Below are 23856 nucleotides of genomic sequence, written 5' to 3'. Positions count from 1 at the left end.
CTGGAGAGGAAAGAAGGACGGGAGCTCAAGTAAACGCGACGTCCACAGAAATCAGAGACTTACGGCACACTCAGTCCCCTTGCATTTTAAACAAGTGTCCAAATCCGTTGTCACTCTTGGCCAGAGATATTAGGAAAATCCTGTGAAGTTTGTTCAGAAACCAGCTTCACTCTTTGCTAGGAGATCCCGTCTTCTCTGGCTTCCTCAAATTCTAAAGTGGGCTCCCATATCTCACAACCCTGCCCTTTCCCCTTTACGGATTTGGAACCCTTTATACCAACACACTGAAGTTGCAGACTCCTTAGAAATAGTTGTTTCTGCCTATTTATCTTTTCCCCAAAATGGCAGTGAGAAAGAAAAGCAGGATAGGTAAACAACGTGCTATAGCGTTCTCTCTTTTCAAAATAAATATCATAGGGTATTACCACCTGCTGTTCTGCCTTGTATTCACTCTCCAATTTTAGGAAAGAATATAATCCAAAGAAGAGAACAGAGGGAAATAAAGGAAAGTGTTTTATGATCATCCAGTGCTGGGTTTAATATCTAATGGTTTAAGACCTGGTGAATAAAGAAAGTACACACGACTAATTTCTCCAAAGATAAAAAAAAATTAGTATAGATAATAGAAAGTGTAAGTTTTCACAAAAATCTAAGACATTTTTGAAAAAGGGATATGTTCAGAGCTTAAAATAATTATTTATAAACTTGGGAATTCTTCTGGTAAGACATTTCCAATATTGTCTCCAACATTTCATTTCTTTCTTCACTCCATTATCTGGCCAAAAACTGAAAATACAGCATCCATGGGAGACCAGGTCACTGCACCATCAGGCTTTGGGAAATTAAAGCTGCCCTAAGTTTTAGAACCTTTAACACTACTTGATCAATGTTTTTACACCGTTGCACTGTCCTAAGCGATCGTGTAAACCTGGGTTCACCTCCCATGTTCTACGTTAGTGTACTCACAAGTGATCGTGCTCTGGAGAGTGCTGTCCTGGTCAAAAGCGATGACCGTCACTTCATAGGGTGGCCGGCCCTCGTCTTCCCCATTTTGCTGGTGACTCAGACAGCAGCGGAAGCACACAGAAGTCAGGCCACATAGGAGAAGCAGCGCGCCGATGACCACCAGCAACCTGTAAGGGCCCCACCAAGCAGTGAGAGCTCTGTGGTCTGGTGTTTTTCCCAACTTCGGCGTAATCAGTCTTCAGTGTCTCCATTTTGATTTTTGTTTGAGTATTTTATAGAATGACTATCAGATTTTAATTCCCAGGCTTTCTCTTCACGTGTATACTTCCTTATTTTGCCAGCAAGACTAAGTCAGTTCACTAGAGCAATTCATGACAGATTTAAATGTAGTTTGGAGGGGCTACTTTTTACTGAAGTAATCTCCTCTCTGTGGCTTTCTCTAGAGCTGACCCTGAGAAAGTACACAATAATCTGTTGATGTTGGCCCAGGAGATGGTATTGAAATAGGAAATCCTGGTATATTGTCACACAGGTTAGAGATGAGGTAAAGAAGCTTTACTCCATGAGATGCTAGGAAATAGGCTGGATGTCTCAGTTTCTTTTCTGCTGTCAATATATTTAAAAACTAAAATAAATAAATAAATAAATAAAAGTAATACCCCCTGAGAAAAACTCCCTTTTAAACATCTTTCTGGGTAATATAGCTGAAACTTACCATATATACCAGAGATGTACCCAATCTGTGGTCAGGCAACTATGGAGAAAGAATAAAGGTTTGTTTGCGATAAAAATATAGTCAATGCCTGTTATAATTCCAGAATCAGAAATACAAGTTACAATGTATGATACCTTGTTATAATAAAAGCATCACAGGTTATATTAACTTCGATGTAACCAGCTGAATCTATTATGAAATGGGATGCCTTCAGTAGAGATTTATATTATAGATGGCATTGTGTAAGTCATTATGAGACAGACTAAACTAGTGATCATGAAAATAATGTTAATAGAACATGTAACCATGACCATTGTAAACAGTTTTGATGACAATTACCAAGAAAGAACTTTCAATGCAAGTTTACAAAGAGTGAAAATAATTGTGAAAGTTAAGGTTTGTATATATTTGAGGTCAATAAAATTTAAACATAAAGAAAATTTCAGTTATAAGCATGATAGTTTGTAATTTATGTTTTGCAAGTTGTTGCAAAAAGGGCCACCATATAAACAGCAAGGTCCTACTATATAGCTCAGGGAACTATACACAATATCCTGTAATAAACCATAATGGAAAAGAATATGAAAAAGAATATATATATATATTTGAATCACTTTGCTGTACATCAGAAACTAACACAACATCACAGCACTGTAAATCAACTACACTTCAATAAAAAAATAAAAAGCAGAAAAAAAAGAAGGCCCACCATAAAACCATAAAAACTCCCACCGTAAAAAGGGCTTTAAATTTTCACATCCAGGATCAAAACAGATAAGCATATCCATTAAGGCCAAACAAGAAGGGGGAAAAAAATGTAGAAACCAACTTCATCACGACAAAAGCTAATTAAATATTCTGAATGAACTAGGGCAATTATCAAGTTTCTCTATAGAATGAAGAAAATATGGATTGCAAGGGAAGAGTGTGGGATAAGTTGGGGAGTGTGAAGGGGAGAGGAAGGAAAATATTTGTTTGTCACTGAAGATGAATACATTTAATACTTTATGATCTAGTGATCTGTTGAAATCCACTTCTATATCCTCTCTGTTTGCACAGTTGTAGATCATACAGTTTTCTTTTTCACTGAACAGTGTCTCTAGGTGTTCTCACATTCCCCGTTTGTTCAAAGCCCCTTCCAGTTCTACAATGTTACAATTCTGATTCTGTTAAAAATAACCCTCCTATGGTGGTAGGTGTCTAAAACCTCAGAGAGCTCGTGGCAAGTAACCAAGGCCATCACCATTTCCCTTGGGTTTCACAGACTTGGTTGTAGGGAAACTCTTCCCTTGGCTAAATATGTGTTTTCCTTCAGCCTAAGTTAAGTCTTTTCATTCAAACTGTCCCTGCTTTCTTAAATAGTTTACCTCCAAGAGGAATGAATCTCTTCCCTTTTTATCTTTGTGTCCTCTGTGTCTACACAGGACCTAATCGTGACAGGCTTAGATTGAGGGATAACCACCTCAAAGTGATAGCTAAATGAAGTCTGCAATAAATATTAACATGCCCTGAAAAATAGGAAACGCTTTGCAGATTTGAAATGGTGGTGCTACGTTGGCAATCACCCAAGTATATCTGCGTGTCAGTAGCGAATCCTGTCTGTCTCCGGTGACTCACTGAGAGGCTTGGGAAAGAAAATCTTTTGCAAATCACTGTGACTGTATAAATTGAGATTAAGTCTGCTGTTTTGACAGGAAGATTGGCTTTGGAAAAACGCCTTCAGCAGTGTTATCTTGAGTACTTAGGATGTCACGAACACCTGTTTTTGGATAACCTGTCTGTGAGATTAGTGGCTTGATGCCATTTAAGTAGAAATAAGGGAAGTCAGAGATATCTCATGACATTTTGACCCTGTTTTGGGTGTTGATGTCTTTGTCTGTCTCGCTTTCCTCCCAGTGTGGACTCTCAGATACTTACTGTTCAGGATTGCCACAGTTCTCCTCACATCTTGCCCAAGGAAGCTGTAGGAAGGGAAACAATCTCAGACAGGGAAATGGTCTCATCTGCTCTGCCCAGCAGCCTATGAGCCGCTCTTCATGACTGCGCTGTCAGGTCAGTTGGTGACAGCAGGGCAAATACAAGGACAAGGTCACGGGGTCAGTCATGTTCAGGACCGTTTTCATCTCTCCTATACCTGATCTTTATTAAATTCGCAGTGGGAAAACCTGGAAGAGCAAATAGCTAATCTGTTTTGGTTTTGGTTTTTTGGTGGTGGGTGAACATCACCGCCTCTGTGAATGAGGGGCAGGATTTATATCAATTTGTTTGTCCTAGAAATTTCCTGATCTGTCTCTCAGGATACTGTTCTTGTTCTCCTAATTCTCTATCAGTTACAAGTTGAATTCAACCCCACTGCTCTTTTTTATGCCCTCCGTACATCAATAACTCACCGTACAAGAGAAGAAGGGGGGAAAGGGAGGGGAAAAACTTATTGATTGAATAGCTACTCTGTGCCAGCCAGATTGCCAAGAATTTTTAAGATTTCATAACATTTCATCACAATAACCATGCTAGTGGGTTCGTTATTTTGAAACGTTAAGAGACTAAAGCAGAGAGGTTTAAGTAACATGACCAACTGCATACACCTATTGATCTGGCCAGAATTCAGATCAAACTCTCTCATGGATACATGTGGAATGAATCACTAGAACCAGGGACAAGTCTGTTCTAACAACTGTTGACATTGCTGTCAGGTCCCTTCTACTCCCAGGAAAGGAACATCCCACTCCTTCTTTTACCTTATATTTCAGTTGACTTTCTCCTTCAAAAACCTCTCTAGGTAAACTTCTGTTCTAGAAACTGTCTCTCTCTTCCAGTAACTTGGATGACTTGATATTTCAGGAAATCAACAACAAAGGCCACAAAGTTACTCTAAAAAGAGGCAAGAATTTGTACTTATTGGGAGTTTGGGGGGAGGGTGGAGGCAGGCAGGGGACACACCTACATGTGACATTGGGTGAAAAGGATTTGTAAAAGAACAAACAGCTGATCTCTGCAGAAAACATTTGAGAAACTCCTGGGTTTGTTTTAATTTAAAATAATTGGCCACTAAGGATGACAAAGTATGTGTTTCCTCAACCCACCCCTGGTGCTTCGCTTTGTTTTCTTGATTAAAGTTTAAAAAAAAAGCCTAAAGTGCTCAGCTGATAAAATGCCTCTTTTCAGGCCTGTTGCAAAAAGAGAAGAAACGAGAAAAGAAAGGAAGGGAACGAAAAGGAGGAGAAGAAGAAGTAAAAAGAAAATACAAGAAAAAGAAAGAAAAAGCTATGGTTTCAGACATTCAATTAACTGGTATATAGGAAGTAAAATAGCACCCTCCCTGTTAGGAGCTGTTCAGGAATCTGAAACCAGCCCGTTTCTTCATTTGCTTTTCTTCTTAATAGATTTTATATCTGTGTAAATTTCCCCCTGAAAGTGATCCAGAATTCCTCAGTCCAATGACTCTTTCTCAGCTAATGAGTTACTCAGAATCTTCTGCTTCTCAGTGGGGAGAAATAAAAAGTGCAAAGTATTTTAAAAGAGTTTTCTTTCTCAACTTATCTCTGATCCAGAGGCACCTAAACTGCTAGAGTAGTATTACTGCTGATATGGGAAACACCATTTAGGGGAATTATGTACTTAGTTTTAATAATTTACTTGGAATTTTTTTTTTTTTTTGGCCATGCCACGCAACCTGTGGGACCTTAGTTCTCTGCCCAGGGATCGAACCCGTGCCCCCTGCAGTGGAAGTGTGGAGTCCTAACGACTGGACGACCAGGGAATTCCCAGTGACTTACTTGGGGTTTTGAGGGATAGGTGAAGAGATGTTAAAAGAGAGAAATATACAGAAGAGACACTTCTAAATTGCCATTGCTCTCCTACTAGTATATATGTCCTCCTTTACGCCGGTGTCATTAGTCACACATGCACTATATGTAACCCTATAATACTAAGGGAACATTCTAGTTATTCTTTTCCCTACCATCCCTTTGGTTCTGTATATGTCTTCCCCCCTCATTCATTTCCCTCCAGGTTTTTCTGAGAGTTGATTTATCTGAGAGACAAAGAAACAAACAGAAGTCTTATGCCTGCATTTTCACAACTCACCTGGATGAAATACACCACGGCAGAAGCCATCGGGGCTCGGGATTGCACTCCCATCGGGCTGGACTCCTGCTTCTCCAGATCATGCACTGGGCGTCCGTTGCCTCCTTTCCATGCTCTGTGCCATGTCTGACTTCTTGACCTAGAGGACTTAAGGAGAGAAGCTCTTCTCAGCAATAAGTCGGTTTTTCCTCCTCTCTCCTTCTCTTCTCTTACTCCCTCGGGCTGTTATTTTCTGTGATTTTTCTCTCCCCTTTCATCCTAGCTTCTTTCTCTATTTCTATTCCTGGTTTTAAGGTCTCCACATTTGCTTCCCTGTGTCTTCTCTTCTTCCATTCTACTCTTAGTCCTTTCTAGATGTCTTTAACTTTCTCACACTGCCTCCAAAAAGGAAGACGTTCAGGAAGGACACATCAGTCCTGTGAATTGGATATTTTTCTAGGCAGTGGTGAGAAACTGGACTTGAAGGAGAATCAAAGGCATGTTGAGGGTGACCACATAAGTTCTCTTCTCCATCAGAAAAGGAGTAATATTCTTGGTCCTTCACCCAAGCACTCCAGGGTGACTGTTGGCAGTTGAAAGTCACCCTGCCAATCTCCATTCACTCCCCTCTCCGTGTGATTAGCCCCCCTCTCTTGCTCTCCCCTTCACTATGCAGGCTTCCCCTTCACTATGTTGATAATCAACTCTCCTGGTTCTGGGTCATTTATTCCTAGACACTGGAGTAGGGCTGAGAGGTTGCCAAATGAACTGGAAATCTATAGCATCTTTGGAGAAAGCAGGTGGGGAGATTAGAATTTCTGGGTGCTGTCCATGAAATCCCCCTCCACCCTGACTTCAATTCCAATTGAAATAGTTAAAGAGACATTTTAAAAACAAGATTCAAGATATATATGTCTCTCTCACTCTCGCTCTGTCTCTCTCATATTATGTAAAGTCAGAGCAAAAATAAGCACACATGGTAAGGACATAGAAAATTTGTAAAGACGCACCTCTATAGGAACAAATGAATGCTGTATAAATGATGTATGCTTAAGCCAGTAATCTTTTAATTAATACAAAGTATTAAAATTTTTTTAAACACAAAGTCTTTCATGAGAAAATTGGACATTTGTTTACAGGGATCTATCTTATAAACATTGGGAAAAAGACAACTTTCAGATACTAACTCTGAAAATCTGATTTTACTGAATTGTTGAGGGGAGACCATTGGGCGGGGTTGATTCTCAAAGCCCTCCCACCACATAACAATGTGATATGAGAATGGAGAATATAAACTTAATTTTATTTCTTAGCTAAGGAAATCAAATAGTGAGAGAAAAATCTGGTATGATACTGGTGATTCAAAATCATTCATTTCCAGAAATAAATGAACACTACATTATTTTTTTAAATGTAAGAGTACTTTCCAAATTTCAGCAGAAAACTTGGCCAGGTAGGAGGTATTTTACAGGGTAAGAGAGCAGAATTCTAATCTCGGCCCTCCACTAAATTATTGTATAATTTCTTCACTTCTCAATGTTCCCATTCATTAAATAGGAGTGGAATGCCCACTGGACCTGCCCTAGATGTTGCTTTATGTTGCATCATGAAAGTATTTTGATTAGAATATTTCTAGTCAGAGTGTCATGTACATGTTCATATAGCATCATTAACCTTGCCCTTCTCATTCTCTTGTCAGACAGACAATAGGGCATCATGGCTAAGAATCCAGCTTGGTTGGGATTAAATACAATACTTACTTGGTCACTTATTAGGTGTGGGATCTTAGGCAAGTTATTACATCTCTCTGTTGGCTCAGTTTCATCCTATATAAAATGGATAAAATAATGTTACTTCATACACTTATAGAGATTAACTATGTTAATGTGTATGAAATACATACACTAGTCCTGATGTAACAAGTATTTTGTGAGTGTTAACTAAGATTGTCTTGATTTCCACTCAATTTTAACCGTAACTTTTCCCTTCAATATGCTGGATAACTGATGTCCTCCTGCCTCTCATGTGTATTGTTACCATGACCTTGTTTTAGCTTTCCTAGCATTCCCGTTCTTGAGTATTTCCCCTTGCTATCCTGGCCCTCTCTTCTCCCAGCCCTGCCAGCCTTCACCTGCATGAACAGGTTTGCCCATTAACATGACTTTTTCCCCCCAATTGCACTTTCCTGCCATGTGATTGCCATCATCTCTTTGCCCTCCAGCTTCCTAACAGGTTAGAACAAAATGGAATTCTGTTAATGACCTTCTTGTTACTTTTCTTTCTTAGAATTACTACTGCCCCTTGCCCTCCCCCCACCCCTCCCTCCACTGGATTATTCCCAGGAGAAAGAGAACTTCTTGTTTATCCTAATGGAAGTGATTATGTCTTGTGGCAGTTTTAACTCTGAGCTCAGTCCCTATCAAAGCATCCATGTAGGGAACGATGAGACAGGAAAGAGGATTCGGGTGGGAAGACTGAAGAGGTCCACATTGGAAGGGCAGGTACCTGAGGTAGAGGGGAATGAACTCATTACAACCCTACACAATCTTGTGGTTCCATTTCGCTTGTGAATCATTAGCTTGTACCCAGGTTGTTAAGGACATGGAGTGGAACAAATGGAGAGTACTGTACCAAAGCCTTTTCACCTATGCTTCAGGGAATTGTTATACAACAGCTATAACACGTGGGGCTAAAGAATTTCTTCTGGCTCCTTTGGTTATTCTCCTTTTGACCTTGCCTAGGTCAGGTGACTCACTGCAGGTTCCCTTCCTCTCTGTGCTTCAATGAAACAGAGGCTAGGACTATTATTACTCTGAGACACCAAGAGTGAGCTATGAAGAGCTGACAGTGGGTTGGACCACAGCCATGGTTTCAAAAATAGATAATATGGCAGGAGAAACCAATTTCATCTTGCATCTACTGGAAGCTCCACTAGGAAGACATAAAATAATAGTGTCTCTACTTTATGAACCATGATTGCAGCCTAAGTTTTTTTTTGGCCGTACCACGCGACATGTGGAATTTAGCTCCCAGACTATGGATAGAACCTGTACCCCTGCAGTGGGAGCACAGAATCTTAACTGCTGGACTGCCAGGGAAGTCCTCGATTTTTTTTTCATTTTTTTTAAGCAGCCTAAGTATTGAGTGGGAACCTCAGAGGCACTGAAAGTCAGTGATAGGATGAGATTTAAGGAATTTTACAAAACAGGAGGATTAAGATTATCACAGAATTATTAACTTTATATACCATGTAACACATTACCACAAATTATGTAAGCAGCAATGTAAAATGACACATATTTATTATCTCACAGTATCTGTGGGTCAGAAGTGTGGGCACAGCTTAGTTGGGTCCCTTGCTTAGGGTCTCACAAGGCTACCATCCAGGTGTCTGCTGGGTTGTATTCTCATCTAAAGGCTTAACTGGTGAAGGATTCATTTCTGAGCTTCTCTAGGCAGAATTCGTTTCTCTGTGGCTGTAAGATTCATGTAAGTTGGGCTTCCCTGGTGGCGCAGTTGTTGAGAGTCTGCCTGCCAATGCAGGGGACACGGGGTCGAGCCCTGGTCTGGGAAGATCCCACATGCCGCGGAGCAACTAGGCCCGTGAGCCACAACTACTGAGCATATGTGTCTGGAGCCTGTGCTCCGCAACAAGAGAGGCCGCGATGGTGAGAGGCCCGCGCACTGTGATGAAGAGTGGCCCCCGCTTGCCGCAGCTGGAGAAAGCCCTCGCACAGAAACAAAGACCCAACACAGCCAAAAAAATAAAAATTAAAAAAAAAAAAAAAAAAAAGATTCATGTAAGTTGTTTCTTTAAATACAGCCGGGGAGAGAGAGGGAGGGAGAGATCCGTACTTTAGTGAGATAGGCACTACACCTTACGTAACCACATATATGTGATCACGTACATTACATCACCTTTGCTGCAGTCCAAGCCACAGATCCCACCCACACTCAAGAGGAGGAGATTACACAAGCAGGGATAATGAGAACCACTTAAGGTCTGTCAAGTCTGTCCAGCTATCTGCCACATAAAAATTGTAGAAATTATTCCCATGGATGTTTCAAAAACAGGAGAAACCCAAATGTCCCTCAATGAATGAATGGATAAAGAAAATGTGGTATACCTATGCAGTGGAATATTATTCAGCCTTAAAAAGGAAGGAAATTCTGACACATGCCACAACATGGATGAACCTTAAAGATATTATGCTAAGTGAAATAGGTCAGACACAAAAGGACAAATATCGTATGATCTCACTTGTATGAGGTCCCTGCAGTAGTCGAATTAACAGAGGCAGAAAGTAGGATGGTGGTTTCCAGGATCTGGGAGGACAAAGGAACGGGGAGTTGTATTAGTCAGGGTTTTCCAGGGAAATGAAAACAATAGAATTTGTATATATAGAGAGAAGGGGATTTATTATAAGGTATTGACTCATTTAATTATGGAGGCTAGCAAGTTCAAATCTGTAGTGTGGGCTGGCAGACTCAAGACCTAGGAGAGCCAATGGTGCAGTTCCAGTCCAAAGGCTGTCTCCTGGAGAATTTTTTTCTTTTTTGGAGAAAGGGTAGTTTTTTGTTCTGTTCAGGCTTTCAACTGATTGGATGAAACCCACTCACTTGGGGAGAAATCTGCTTTACTCTACTGATTAAAACGGTAATCTCATCCAAAAACGCCCCTGCAGAAACAGTCAGAAGAATGTTTGACCAAATATCTGGGCACGCTGTGACCCAGTCAAGTTGACACATAAAATCAACCATCACAGGAGTTATTGTTTAGTGGATACAGAGTTTCCGTTGGAGAAGATGAAAAACGTCCTGGAGATGGATAGTGGTGATGGCTGCACAACAATGTGAATGTGTTTAATGCCATGAAACTGTACACCTAAAAATGGCTAAAATGGTAAAAGTTTTATGTTGTGTAAGTTTTAACACAATAAAAAGAGAGAGGAATAGCTTAACACCTACAGGTTTGAATAACAAAAGGCAAAATATGGCCATGTTGAGGGGCTAGATCACCCAGAAGATGGTGACTGGTCTAGTTTTCATACTGTCCGTGTTGTGGCACTTCTGCGTGAGCTTCTGGTTGGAGGGACATCAGGAAAAGATTTGAGGGTGCCCCTGATGTGGGTATCCTCTACTGCATACCACATTTAAAGTCTACTATGAAGTGGATATGCTCTGCCTTGGTGATCTGAAAAGTCTCTCACTGAATCCTTTGAGAGAGATTCATACTGCATTTATAATATCACTTAGAAGAAGTCACCTATGTCTTTTATGATCTGGTATAATTGAAAGAACAGTGAACTGAGTTCTTGTCTAGCATCAGGTAGAAAAGAGATATTCAGTAAACCACTTAAATTTTGGGGACTTTAGTTCCACTTTCTCAAAATAAAAGAATCGAGATAGATTTTTCTTAGATTTCTTTGTAGTTTAAAAATCCAGTTTATGCTGGTGATGTCTTCACAATTAAGAATCTCGTGTTAACTGTCAACTGTCTTTAGAATATTAGCACAATTAGTATGGTATGCTAGGGTGGTAGAAAAGAATGAGATTTCCTTAATAGAAGGGGAATCTATCCTTACTTTTAAAGGGCTTATAATTTAGTTGGAGAAATGGAATAACATTAATGAAGTTGAAAATCAATACAGTGCATGTTAGAGTATATAAAATGAGGGGAGAAAAAGAAACTGACGATGACAATCCGACCTGTGGGCGTTAAGGTGAGAGGATTTTTTAAAGAAAAAAAAATTGTTTTTGAAGGAAGTATAGGACTCGTAGAGCTCACCACCAAGTCCTGGACTGCTTAGGGAGAGTCCTGTGAGTATTGACCCAAAGGACAATGGATGATTATGTTCTCCTGGGTCTCATGGGTGAAGTGTAGAGATGAATATCAGAAATCTGGGCGATCTAGCTCAATCTTAGGCCTTCTGTAAGGAACGTATTTCTTTCTGGTCTTGTGTCTTTCTTTGGGCATTTTAACTACATACTCACATGCATCCTTCTGAGATACTTCTTCCCATAAAAAGCTATGAGGATGTGATGGGCTCACGAGAAATATGTGTCATGTCCATTTCCTCAACAAGGGTACCTATATGTCTCATCTTAATCCACTAGAATATTGATGGCATCCAAAATAGCGTCGCTGTGGGAAATGATAGTGTCCACTTCATTGTGGTATCATTTCAGTATTTATTAATCATCATTAAAATAATTTCCTGAGATCCTATTTATGTGAAAGTCCCCTTGGCAAATGCAGTAATGTATCTAACCTTGCTTCCTGGCACTCACAATCAAGGGAGGTGGCGTGGGGCTTGAGGGATAAAGGTGAGTAACATTGATTTGTTACAGGCTGATTGGACTAGGATATATTTGCGAGTTGCTGAGCTTCCTTTGTGATCTGTCTCATAGAGTAGCACTTTAAATGATCAACTATTTTCAGTTTGGCCTCAGATACCCTGCACAGAAAAGGCGAATACAAAAAATTTAGGGAGGAGGAGAGAAATGGAATCCTAATTGGGCTTTCATTTTGGTGAAAAATTATTGCTGGTGAAAACTATTCATTTTCCTAATAGTTTCCTAGATTTTGTTTATTTACATATTTTTCTCCAATCTTTTATGTATTCCCTTCTTTTTATTTTTCTCCTGGTATAGTTTAAAGCAAATACTAGCTATATCTCTAATAGATATCTCTAATAGATAAGGATTTTTTTAAAAAGCATGTATAACTGCAACAAGATTTTTTTTTCTGGTTATGAGGTTGTGAGGGAAAAATAGGTGAGAATTCTATCAGTGAATACATATAGTATCTTTATTGGGATCCCACAGAAGTCTTTGTGACTCAAGGCAAACATATAAAATGTATTCTTTGATGAGCAGTTCCACTGTGTTGAGTATTACTACCGCTAGTATTAATAACTACCATTTATTGATTTCTTATTATGTTTGAAGTACAAAGCTTAGCATTTTCACCCAATATCTCATTTGAACACCTATAGCAACATTATCAACATTATCAAGTGGACATTATAATGTCCTAATGTATAGTCAAAGACATTCCCCAAGATTAGAGACCAAGAGAATAGCAAAGGAAGGATATGAAACAAGCTCCATCTGGCTCCAAAGTTCTCTCTGCTGCTATGTTTTACTGCCACTGTATGAAATAACACTCCTAAGTTCTAAAATTACCTAGGTTATCATGGCTAGAGACATGAGTCATAAGTGATTAATCCCCAAATTCCTAAGTCTATAGCTGATGAAAAAAAGTCAAAATTAAAAAGGAAAATGTGAGACTTATGAAAGACTCAGTATAGAGATAGTCTGCTACAGTGAAATAAACAAATATGGATATTGGCATCAAGTAGTCTGGTCTAATGCACACTCTTCCACAAATTTACTGTGAATTACCCTTTTAAATTTCAGTTTCCATATCTGAAGCGTGGGTACAAATTCCTCTCCTCTAATGCTCATGGAAAATACATTTTTCCCTTTCATAAATTACTTAGTGAAATATCCTGAAACACTATCAGAATCACCACTTTCCCCTCCTGCAATAGACATAACCCAAGAATTTGCGTCACCCAACTTCCCAGTATGAAGCAAAGCCTCTCCTTCCTCCTACCAATGATTGAGTCATTCTACTAGATATCAGTAGCTATTTAAACACTCCAGCAGGAGCTCACACATTTTTACTTTGTAGAAGTCCTTGACTGCTTCACTCTCTCATTCTTGGAATAAATTTGGAAATGACTTTTGATGACCTCAAGAGCAAGAGTATGATGGATCAACTTGACCAGAAGCCAAATGGAGAGAGAGACAAAGGTACTAGGGGTGGCTAAATATGTACAGGGACAGAATTAGGTTAGAAATGTAAACTAACTGAATATAGGATTAGAAGACTACAACACCTGAATATGGGAAAATATTAAAGAGTTAATAGCACTTACTTAAAGGAAAAACAAGTCAGATATAATGGTGATAACGAAGATGATGTTGATGAATAAACTAACTTGGTATGAATGATGCTGTAGTAGAGGGTGGTAACTAACTTTTATTGAACATTTGCTATAGGCTATTTTCTATGATATTCACTTTACATGCATTATTTCTCTAAATCTTCACACTTTGAGATTAGGACTAATATTATCTCCCTTTTACAGAGTTTTACTCAGTTTTATGTGGCTAATAAGTGGTAGAGCTAGGATTGATCTATAAGATGGAATGAATATTGACCAGAGAGAAATGTTGATTGAAAGATTTACTCAGATATTTGCCTCCAAGGCTAGGATTGAGCAATTATTTGCAAGACACATAACTGTCTTCAACTTCCTTTCTGCCAACTTGCCATACACATTTCTAGGAGCTTAATAACTTTTGAATCAGAGAATAAACCATATTGTTTCCTGTCAAAATTTCTATTTTGTTTGGATCATCTGTAGAGTCTATCAGGAGTGCTTTTGACACATGAGAACTCTGTGAATATATGTGACCACTGATTGATTTGGATCATTATACATTCATGTTGGAAGTTTTGTGATGTGACGTTCTAAGTCACATAGCTACTGACAATTGGATTAAAGACCTATGTTTGGATCTTAACATCTGTGTGATCTTAGGCAAGTCACTGAATTGTCAGTTTCCTTGTTTGCATATAGAGGATAACATTGTCAGTGCCTTATTTGTTTATCTTACAAGGTGAGGAGTCCAAATCCATTACACGAAATGTTTTCCTGCTGAACCAGTAATATCTGTGCTTTTTAAGTGGTGGACCTCATAATAAGATATTCATACACCTGTGAGCTACATGATTTATTTATTTTTATAATAATGGCGAATTTTTCTCTTGTAACAAGAAGGCCACAGCTGGTGTGAGTAGTGGACATGATGTTAATATGAATCAAGTGAATATTGAGATTTCATTCCTATTTTTCTTTGGTCAGTAACTCCAGTTCCAAATAAAAATTGAATAGCACAAAATTATGTATTATTTCTTTGAGGTTTTCTCGGTTAACTGACTAAAGGCTTATTTGCTTGATATCTGACATTCGTTTATGGTATGTTACTTATAACTGCGTGTGTGTGTGTGTGTGTGCATGTGTGTGCATGTGTGTGTGTGCACACATGCATGTACATACACATGATCCATATTAAAAACATCAGGCTCTCTACCCTGTGGAGGAAGTTAATCTAACCAAGCTGGGCTGAGAGTTTCTTGAAGACTCACTGTGGGGACAGTAGACAAAGCATAAGCTTTAGAATCAGATACCTGGAGTCAAATATCTGGTATTGAATCCTGGCTCCTAAATGTTGTTAGCTGCATGACCATAGGTAAATTACTTAAATTCTTTAACTGTACATAGTTCACATCTGTAAATGTGAGTAATGAATTATTTGCAAAGCCATTGGGAATACTAGAGGTAAGTAATGCAAAGCACCAGGTACAGACAGTATCCAAAGAATTGTTTGATCCCTTGCCTCCATCATTTTTGTCTTTCTGAATCTATCCTCTATCACTTTAGGTCTTCGTTTTCTTTCCTCTCGGAGGTGGTACCCTGCTGCTATGACTCTAGGGATCCTTTGTCTGGGATTACTGGTGACCGTTATATTGCTGATAATCCAATGTAAGTGCTGAAGCCAGGAAAAGCTGGAGAAAAAAAAAATGAGAACTTATAAACATGGTTTATTTGTTGGTTTCATAACAACTATAAACAGCCTTGATTTAGATACATTTTAGGCAAATTGTTTTAAGAGTGAGTGGGAAGATGAATGGGTATATTGTGCTCTTCCCTCAACTAGATTGAGGCATGGGATGAAGATTATGAATGGTAGGTTTTTGTTTGGTTTTGTTTTCATAACTTCATGGATAAAGCCTATTTAAATCCCAGAATAATAAGGAAGAAAATAATTTGAAGTTACTAATCCACAAGGTCACCCGAGGGACCCAAAAGTAAAAGAAACTTCATTTAGTTCATGCTGAGTTTTAATAGAGTTTTAATACCCATTTAAAGAGCCCAGAAATACAGTCTTCATAAATAAAACATTTAAAACAAAACATTCTTCAAATTTATAATATGGCCATTTAGGAAAGAGGGGATGTTGAGAGGAAAAGAAATGAAAGGAAAGATGAAAATGGCTAAGAAAGAAAGAAAATGGTGCTGATCATCCGTCTAATACACCTGTGTATTTAGGGCATAGATCTGAGTTATTTATCTCTAGAATCCTAGAATCCTAGGCTCTCTAGAGTCCTAGAATCCAGGTTACTAAGGCCTTTGAAGTGCTAATTTGTTTCTCGGTTGTGTAAGGTCTCAAACAACTTATGTTTTCAATCTATGAACACTTTCAATCTTTAAAACTTTTCCTACTGATCTGGGAGAAGAGCCCTTGACTCAGAGATGGTCATTGGAAGAGTCTTCCTCTGAGGCTTGGACCACTTTGCAACAGGGTCAAATCTGGCTTTCAACCCAAGAGGTCTACTTTGTACTGAACCGTCAAGCTTCTAGAACTGAGACATTGAACCCTTAACATTTGTTGCCTGCTTGATTTCACAACTTTCCTTTCATCTCCACCCTTCCTAAAAAAAAAAAAACAAACAAAAAAAACCAAAACCAAAACCAAAAAACAAACAAAGAAAATAACAAACTAAAACTGAAAAATATGTTTTCAGACTCTTGTGTTAACAGCTTAAAAAAATTCCATGGGAGGGTTTCTCAAAAACGGGTTGAGTGTCACAGTTTTTAACTAAAATCAGGAAATGTGGAAGGGTAGAGAAAGGTCAGAGGAATTAAGACACAACTAGAGTAAGTCATTAATGACCAGTGCTACTAACAGTCACTGAGTCTGGTTGGTGTCTGACTATCTTAGATTGTCTATATTTTATTTATGCCACTCGTATAAGACTTATCTTGTGATTCCTTTTAACTTGTGTGTAACTCTCAACAACGAGTAAAATCCTGTCTTTATTTTTTAAAATCACAAGTATCTGTGACAGTTCCTCACATTAAAAAAATATTGCATGAATATCAAATAATTTCCAAATCTGTAATTCCTGAATAAATTTGGGTCATCTTGCAGCAGTTTGTTGTCAAAACAAATGGTTTGATTCAGTTCTTTGATTTGCTCAAAATCCTGTGGAGGAATTTTTACTAGGGTTGGAAATGGAGTCTTAATTCAGTTCTGATTTAGTATCCCAGGTGTCTGATCTCCTAAAGCAACAGCAAGCAAACCTTACTCACCAGGAAGATATCCTGGAGGGACAGATTTCAGCCCAGCACCAGACAGAAAAATCTTCCCAGGAGTCACAATGGGAACTCAAAGAAATGATAGAAACCCTTGCCCACAAGCTGGATGAAAAATCCAAGAAACTAATGGAACTTCATCACCAGAACCTGAATCTCCAAGAAGCTCTGAAAAAAGCAGCAAACTATTCAGGTATGAGGGAGGGAGGGGTGAAGAGAGACAGTGGAAGCTTCTCTGTAAATCTTAACATTTTTTGGAAATATCTCTAGGCACAAAATTGGCATATTGATATATGTATCCTTTTTTGTTCATCATGTTCTACACCAGAAGTCCTCTCTTTTTGTCATCCTCACCCTATCCCATGCCAAGTTCTTGAGTTAATCTGATTCAATTAACCATACTTTTTGGTGGATTTAAGTTTTCCTGCCTCACAAGAGCCTTCTCTTTCTTTTTAAGTTTCTAGTTTTGAGATTTCTCTGGAAGAAATCCCTCACCTTTACCCTTTGCGCAGATTCTTCTCTCTTTCCATTCCAATGTATCTTAATCATTGATTTCCTTTCCTAAGGGGTCTCCTTTGTCCTGGGGACCCCTTCCTCTTCATTAGCATTATTCTATGGGACTGTTTCTCATAAAGTGTACTACATCAATGTAAATTGAATCAATAGAGGTGAGCTGGCTTGAAAGTGTTAAGTTGATACTTCAAATTAGACAAAGTTATGAGAGGCCCAGGAAATCAATGTATATGAGAAGGACTGAGATGATCTCAGCTGACTAGGTGAACTCAGAATCTAGGAGGCAGATAGAAACATTTCTAACATGGAGATGATAATGTGAACTCAATATTACAGAAGTCATCTGTACAGTTAGTATAGTTTTTCTACAACGTATAATTAAATCAGGTATGTGCTTTTAGTCATGGGGAGAATTTGAAAGTGTGAAATAGAGTCACTTTCAGTGGTACATTGCTTTCTTGGCATTAGTAACTAGCTGCCACTAATAGAGATTTCTGCAGCTTCTTGCTTGTACAGCTCACCTTAATCTCAACCACGTAATTTTGTTGAATAAAGATTATAAAGTAACAGTTTATAGGTACCCATCCATTTATTTTATAGATGAAAAAATTGAAACCCAGGAAAGTTAAATGATAATAACGATAAGTAGTTTTGTATAAAGTTTTGCAGTTTATAAATCCCTTCAGTATGTACAGGGTTATTTAAATTTCCAAAATTAGCAGACGTTTATAGACAAGCTGATTTTTTTAGCAAGTGTCAAACATATATTGAATCACTTTAAGGAAAGAGCTGTTTAGGAAATAAAACCATCTCAAAGAAGGCTTAAAGGAAGGAGGCTAATATATCAAGGACAGGAATGTTTATATAAGCAGACATAGCTACATACCAAAAATGGTTTATTTCACAGGTGGGGCTGTAAAATAGTCTTGTTTTTATCAGTTGTATGGGAGTAAAATTATGTCAGGATTGTTCAGAACCATATCCCAGAGATGCCAAGTGTGGACAACTAATCAAAAATAATCGGTGATATGTCTTTTGTAGTAGATACACCAAGTAACGTGTTTTCATTCCTTGGCAGTGTCAGATAAAGGCCAATTAGTAGAGATGCCAAATAAAGCACTGCTGTTCATCAAGCAGCTTTGAGAAGATTCTCAAAAACATTAATAATAAAATACTATGCAAAAAAATTATGCCAGTTTTCTCAAGTTTGAGACAAGTTTTGTCTTTCTTACTAACCAGTCTGTGGTCCTCGGTATATGTATGAAGAGGGCAAGACGCTGAGAAATTAGCATATGTGATTTGCTTGAGGTCAGCCAGCTAGAAAGATGCAGTGTCTTCAAAGTAACAGACTACATTTTAGCACTGGAATTAGTGGTGGTTCTCAACCCTTAGTGTACAAAATTATCACCTAAGTAGCTTGTTAAAAGTGGCAAGTTACAGATTTACCCCAAAACCCTGTATCAAAATATCTTGAGGGGCATCAAGAAATATTTCCTCAGTTAATTCAAACTCAGGAGTTTGAGAAGTAGTGTAATATAGTGATTAAGCACACAGATGCTAGCGTTAGACTGCCCATGTTCAAATTCCCATTTTCTCTATCTTTCAAATGAAGAAAATTAACCTAACTCTTACATATTGTGGTTATGAGGATTAAATGAGCCAATACATAAAAATTACTGCCAACCATTTTTGGCACGTTGGTTAACACAGTGATTATTGTGTTTGTTAAATTAAAAAATAATAATAATTAAAGGAAATACAGGTGGTTTGAATGCCACATTTTAACATTCATCTTTTTCACTTTTTCATAGCTTGGAAAACCTACCTAGACCTTTCTTTTAGTTCAGGAAAACCAATATACTCTTTCCTTTGACATAGTAAGACAGGACTAGGCAAATTAATAAGTTAGGAAGCTTGCATTCTTTGCTTTCAATCCGGCCTTATGTATGCCCTTCCTCATTCACTTTCTTCTTTCCTAGTTCAGTGCCCTTCTACTTTGTCCTCTCTGATAAAGCCTATTCTTACAAAATTATCTGATGGTTTTATGCCACAATGAAAATTGAAATTAAAATGTTGCCTTGCTCAAGGATTTGAGGTTTGGTTTTTTTTTTTTTTGGTCACAGCATAGAACAAAGGGCTTTGTTCCCCAGTAAAGAGATTCCAAGTGTTAGTAACACACAGAAGAGATGATGTTGATGAAGGGGAGAAGAAGGAGAGGGGAGGGGAAGGGGGAAGAGGAAGAGGATTTGGGGATCGTTTAAAATATCTGTAAAACACATATTTTGCCTATCGCCTAAGCCCTGAGTTGAGTTTTTTGGACTCTCTGGGAATTTTCTGCTGAAAACTTATCCCTACTTTCTGAAATCTTATTTAAATTGAGATGCTCTCTTTGCATCAATATACTGTTCTCCCTAGAACAGCTCTGTCCAAAAGAAATACAGTGTGTGCCACATATGCAACATTAAATTTCCTAGTAATCACAGTAAACATGAAAAATAAACAGATGAAATTAATTTTAGTGACATATTTCATTTAACCCAATATACTTGAAATATTATTTTGACACTAATCAGTATAAATATTATTAATGGGATATTTTATATTCTTTTTTTCATAGTAAGTTTTCAAAATCAGGGGTATATTTTACACTTACGGAACATCATCTCAATGCAGACTAGCTGTAATTCAAGTACTCAGGAGGCACATAGGGCTACATGTCCAGAATCAGGAGGCACAGTATCTAAGCCCAAATCCATCGTTCAAAGACCTGAAGTTTTAAAATATATAAGCATATCTGTTTTAGTAGCAGAATGGCTATTACATATTCATCCCCCCAACTCTCACTTCCATGATTCCAAACATAATTTAAAAAAAATTAGATCAGATTCTAAAATTACATCCCAGCTCAAGCCTTGCTTTTTAATTGAGTTTTCTAAAATCAGACTGCTTCATTTCTTTTTTCTCCAAAAATTGGAGCAATAAAGACTCTAGGCTGTTTAAGTATTTGCAGAGTCTGGGTATAATTCTAATTAAGAAGAGGCGGTAGCATGTGAGAGTCCTGAGAGATGAATTGATTTAAGAATTGTAGCAATATTTTTACTCAGGCATAACTCACTAATTAAGTATATTACATTTCCTAGGTCCTTGTCCCCAAGACTGGCTCTGGCATGAAGAAAACTGTTACCAATTTTCCTCTGGCCCATTTAATTGGGAAAAAAGCCGGGAGAACTGCTTGTCTTTGGATGCCCACATGCTGAAGATTAATAGCTCAGATGATCTGGTGAGTTTTTAATGGATGTGTGTTGGGCTGGAATATTGGTTTACAGGGAAATAGATCAGGTTAAGGCCTTCCTTGAGAATCAGAATATGTACCTGTTTTCTAGCCTAGGCTGGCCACTGGTTACATGCATGACCTTGGATGGACAGGTTATGAAGTATCTCTAGGCTCCAGTAGACATTTCTGTAAAGCCATCAAGAGGATGTCTAAGAGCTCTTTGGGTTCTTTCGTTTTGTGAATCTAATCTAAAAAGTCCACATCGACTCTTTCATCAACTCAGAAACGTTACTTCCCACAGGAATTCATCCAGCAAGCAATTGCCCATTCCAGTTTCCCATTCTGGATGGGGTTGTCTCTGAAGAAACCCAACTACTCATGGCTCTGGGAGGATGGTTCTCCTTTGATGCCCCACTTGTAAGCTTCCTCTTCTTTTTGATGCTGCACTTGTAAGTTGCCTATTCTTTTTGATGCCCCACTTGTAAGTTTCCTATTCTTTGCTGAACTTACTAGTGAAGTTACTGCCACATTCCACACAATGTCCTCTTCTTGCTGGAAAGAAGCTTGGGGAATTTCTGAATCTCTCTCCCCAGCTCTCTCACACAGGGACTTGCCCGTTTACCCATTCAGACCTTCTCTTAAATTTTCCTTCTCATGTTTATTGCTGACTTGAAGCTTTCAGACAAGGCTAAGTGCCTGACACAAGGTGGCAGTAAATCTAAATTTGTTTTTCCCCCTGCCTGCAGGTTTAGACTCCAGGGAGCTGCTTTCCAGATGTATCCTTCAGGCACCTGTGCATATATACAAAGGGGAACTGTTTTTGCTGAAAACTGCATTTTAACTGCATTCAGTATATGTCAGAAGAAGGCGAACGTATTGAGAGTACAGTGAATGTGAAGGCTCTGGAAGAAAAGGAGGAGAAGACCTTTGAATTTTCTTCTGAAAATTAAGCTATACTTCGTCACTTAGGTGCAAACCATAAAAGCCCTGAGAACTTTCTGTTACTAGCTAAAGTGCAGAACTCCTTAGCAGAGACTGGGGCCCAGCTGCTTGACACCTTGATAGCAAAAGTTTCAATTCTCTATGTATATTTTTTTCACCTAGCTTGTTCCAAAACCCCTGCCAGTCTTCAGTGAAGTCCATTTTCCTGTTTCTGTTGTTGTTTCTAAGAACTTGTGGCCTAATTCAAGGTCACAAAAATTTTTCTGCTATGTTTTCTTCTAGACATTTTATAGTTTCAGATTTTACGTGGAAATCTATACCCTTTTTTGGGGATAATTTGTAAGTCACATATGGATGTATGGACGTTCTTTTTCTTTTCCTTTTTGCATGTGGATATTCAATTGTTTTTGCAACATTTGCTGAAAAGACTATTCTTTCTTCACTATGTTGCCTTTGCACTTTTGTTAACAATTATCCATACATGTCTGGGTCTATTTCTGGACTCTATTCTGTTCTATCGATCTATGTGTATATTCTTTGTGCATAACACCATTGTGATATTTTGGATTCTGTAGTTTTATAGTATACCTTGAAATCACATGGAGGTAGTTCTTCAATGTTGTTTTGGTTAATCTATGTCTTTGCATGTCTATCTTAATTTTTGAATTGGCTTGTCAATTTCTAAAAAAACTTTTCGAAATTTTGAATGTGATTTCCCTGAATCTATAGATAAATTGGGGGAAATTGAATTCTTTAAAATACTGATTTGTTCAACTCATGGATTTTCTTTATGCAATGTTTTGTAATTTTCTCTGTATAGATGTTTCACATATTTTATTAGATTATTATCATGTATTTCACATTTTTTATGCTACTGTAGATGGTATTGTTATCATTGTAGTTTTTATTTCCAATGTCCTTTGCTATTGTATAGAATTATAATAGTTTTTTATATTAACCTTATATCCTGAAACCTTGATAAGCTCACTTATTTCTTCTAGTAAGTTTGTGTGTGTGTTTGTGTGTGTGTGTGTGTGTGTGTGTATTTCATTGGATTTTCCTCATACATAATCATGTCATCTGCAAATAAAAATATTTTTATTTTTTCCTTTCTGGATGATTTTTATTTCTTTTCCTTGCTTGATTTCATAGACTAGAACCTCCAGTACAATATTGAATAAAAATGGTGAGAGTGCAAATTCTTATTTTGTTCTTGATCTTGGGAATAAGTCAATGTTATACCATTAAGTTAGGTGTTAACTGTATGTTTTTCATAGATGAATATTATCAGTTTGAGAAATTTTCCTTTTGTTCCTAGAATACTGAGGTTTTATCAGAAATGGGTATTGATTTGTGTAATACTTTTCCTATATCTGTTGAGATGATCATATAGTTTTTCTTTTCTCTTTTTAGTTTTTTAACATGATGAATTAACGTAAATAGTTATAGAAGTTTAAGCCAACTTTCAATTCTTGAGATGTATTATCATTTTAGTATATCAGTGGATTAGATCTGCAAAAATTTGGCTTAGGATTTTTGCAACTATGTTTTTGAATGATATTTATATGTAATTTTCTTTTCATGTAACAGCTTTGTCTGGTTTAGGTTTCAGAGTAGTACTCCGTTATGCCAATTTTCTGGAAGATTTTGTGTAGAATTGGTATGATTTGTTCATTCAATGTTTGAAGCAATTTGCCATTGAAGTCATCTGGGCACGGAATTTTCTTTGTTTCACAAGATTTTTAATTATTTACTGTTAAAGGTTCAGTTTCTTTAATAGATGCAGTGCTATTCAAATGATATATTCTTGAATGAGCTTTGGTGGTTGGTGTCTGTCAAGGAATTTGTCCATTTCATCTCAATTTTTAAATTTTTTTGGCCTAACATTTTTCTTTATATTTTCTTATTACTTCAATATCTCTAGAGTCCGTAGTGATGCTACTTCTTTTATTCCTGACGTTGTTAATTTATGACTCCCCTTTTTAAAAAAAATCAGTTTGGCTCTATAACGTTTGCTCTGAACTCTATTTGAATGAAATTAATACAGGCACTCCATTTTTTCTCTGATTAATGTAAATATGATATCTCTTCTTCCATTCTTTTATTTTTAACCTATTTTTTGTCTTTTTAGTTAGAGTGTGTTTCTT

The 23856-nt window shown here is 37.7% G+C and overlaps 3 protein-coding genes across 6 annotated transcripts in view; 2 read left to right on the top strand and 1 right to left on the bottom strand.

Moving 5' to 3' along the window:
* Window positions 1–6392, bottom strand: part of TMEM52B (transmembrane protein 52B) — a 30387-nt gene extending 23995 nt beyond the window's left edge. For 2 of the 3 annotated variants that reach the window (XM_082348974.1, XM_082348975.1), the window contains exons 1-4: window positions 5768–6391; window positions 3599–3642; window positions 1682–1720; window positions 967–1133 (exon numbers count right to left, since the gene is read on the bottom strand). In XM_082348974.1, coding sequence (XP_082205100.1) covers window positions 967–1133; window positions 1682–1720; window positions 3599–3642; window positions 5768–5821 — 304 coding nt within the window. In that variant the 5' untranslated portion in view covers window positions 5822–6391. Of the gene's footprint in view, window positions 1–966; window positions 1134–1681; window positions 1721–3598; window positions 3643–5767 lie in introns of all 3 variants that reach the window. The other variant, XM_082348976.1, reaches the window with a different exon arrangement.
* CLEC12A (C-type lectin domain family 12 member A) overlaps window positions 1–23856 on the top strand; it is a 235537-nt gene that overhangs the window by 101161 nt on the left and 110520 nt on the right. The gene's annotated exons all lie outside the window — the stretch shown is intronic.
* On the top strand, window positions 6543–22817 carry OLR1 (oxidized low density lipoprotein receptor 1). Of its 2 annotated transcripts, none has more exons than XM_082348972.1 (6): window positions 6543–13567; window positions 15265–15366; window positions 16928–17173; window positions 20634–20773; window positions 21069–21184; window positions 21514–22817. In XM_082348972.1, the coding sequence occupies exons 1-6, from the start codon at window positions 13492–13494 to the stop codon at window positions 21656–21658; spliced, it is 825 nt and encodes a 274-aa protein (XP_082205098.1). In that variant the 5' UTR covers window positions 6543–13491; the 3' UTR covers window positions 21659–22817. The 2 variants fall into 2 exon arrangements, with proteins under 2 accessions (XP_082205098.1, XP_082205099.1); XM_082348973.1 differs by having other exon boundaries at window positions 21069–21216; window positions 21514–21650.

This window comes from Balaenoptera borealis (assembly GCF_965194805.1).
Source record: "Balaenoptera borealis genome assembly, chromosome: 13".
In the NCBI taxonomy this organism is placed as follows: Eukaryota; Metazoa; Chordata; class Mammalia; order Artiodactyla; family Balaenopteridae; genus Balaenoptera; species Balaenoptera borealis.
The sequence above is the reverse complement of the archived record's forward strand: the minus strand, read 5'-3'. Positions and strand labels throughout refer to the sequence as shown.

Excerpts from the sequence above, each read along its gene's own strand:
- OLR1 (XM_082348972.1), top strand. The coding sequence starts at position 13,492 with ATGACTTTTGATGACCTCAAGAGCAAGAGTATGATGGATCAACTTGAC. Across the intron at positions 15,367-16,927 it reads TATATTGCTGATAATCCAAT|TATCCCAGGTGTCTGATCTC; the intron begins GTAAGTGCTGAA and ends GTTCTGATTTAG. Across the intron at positions 20,774-21,068 it reads TTAATAGCTCAGATGATCTG|GAATTCATCCAGCAAGCAAT; the intron begins GTGAGTTTTTAA and ends TACTTCCCACAG.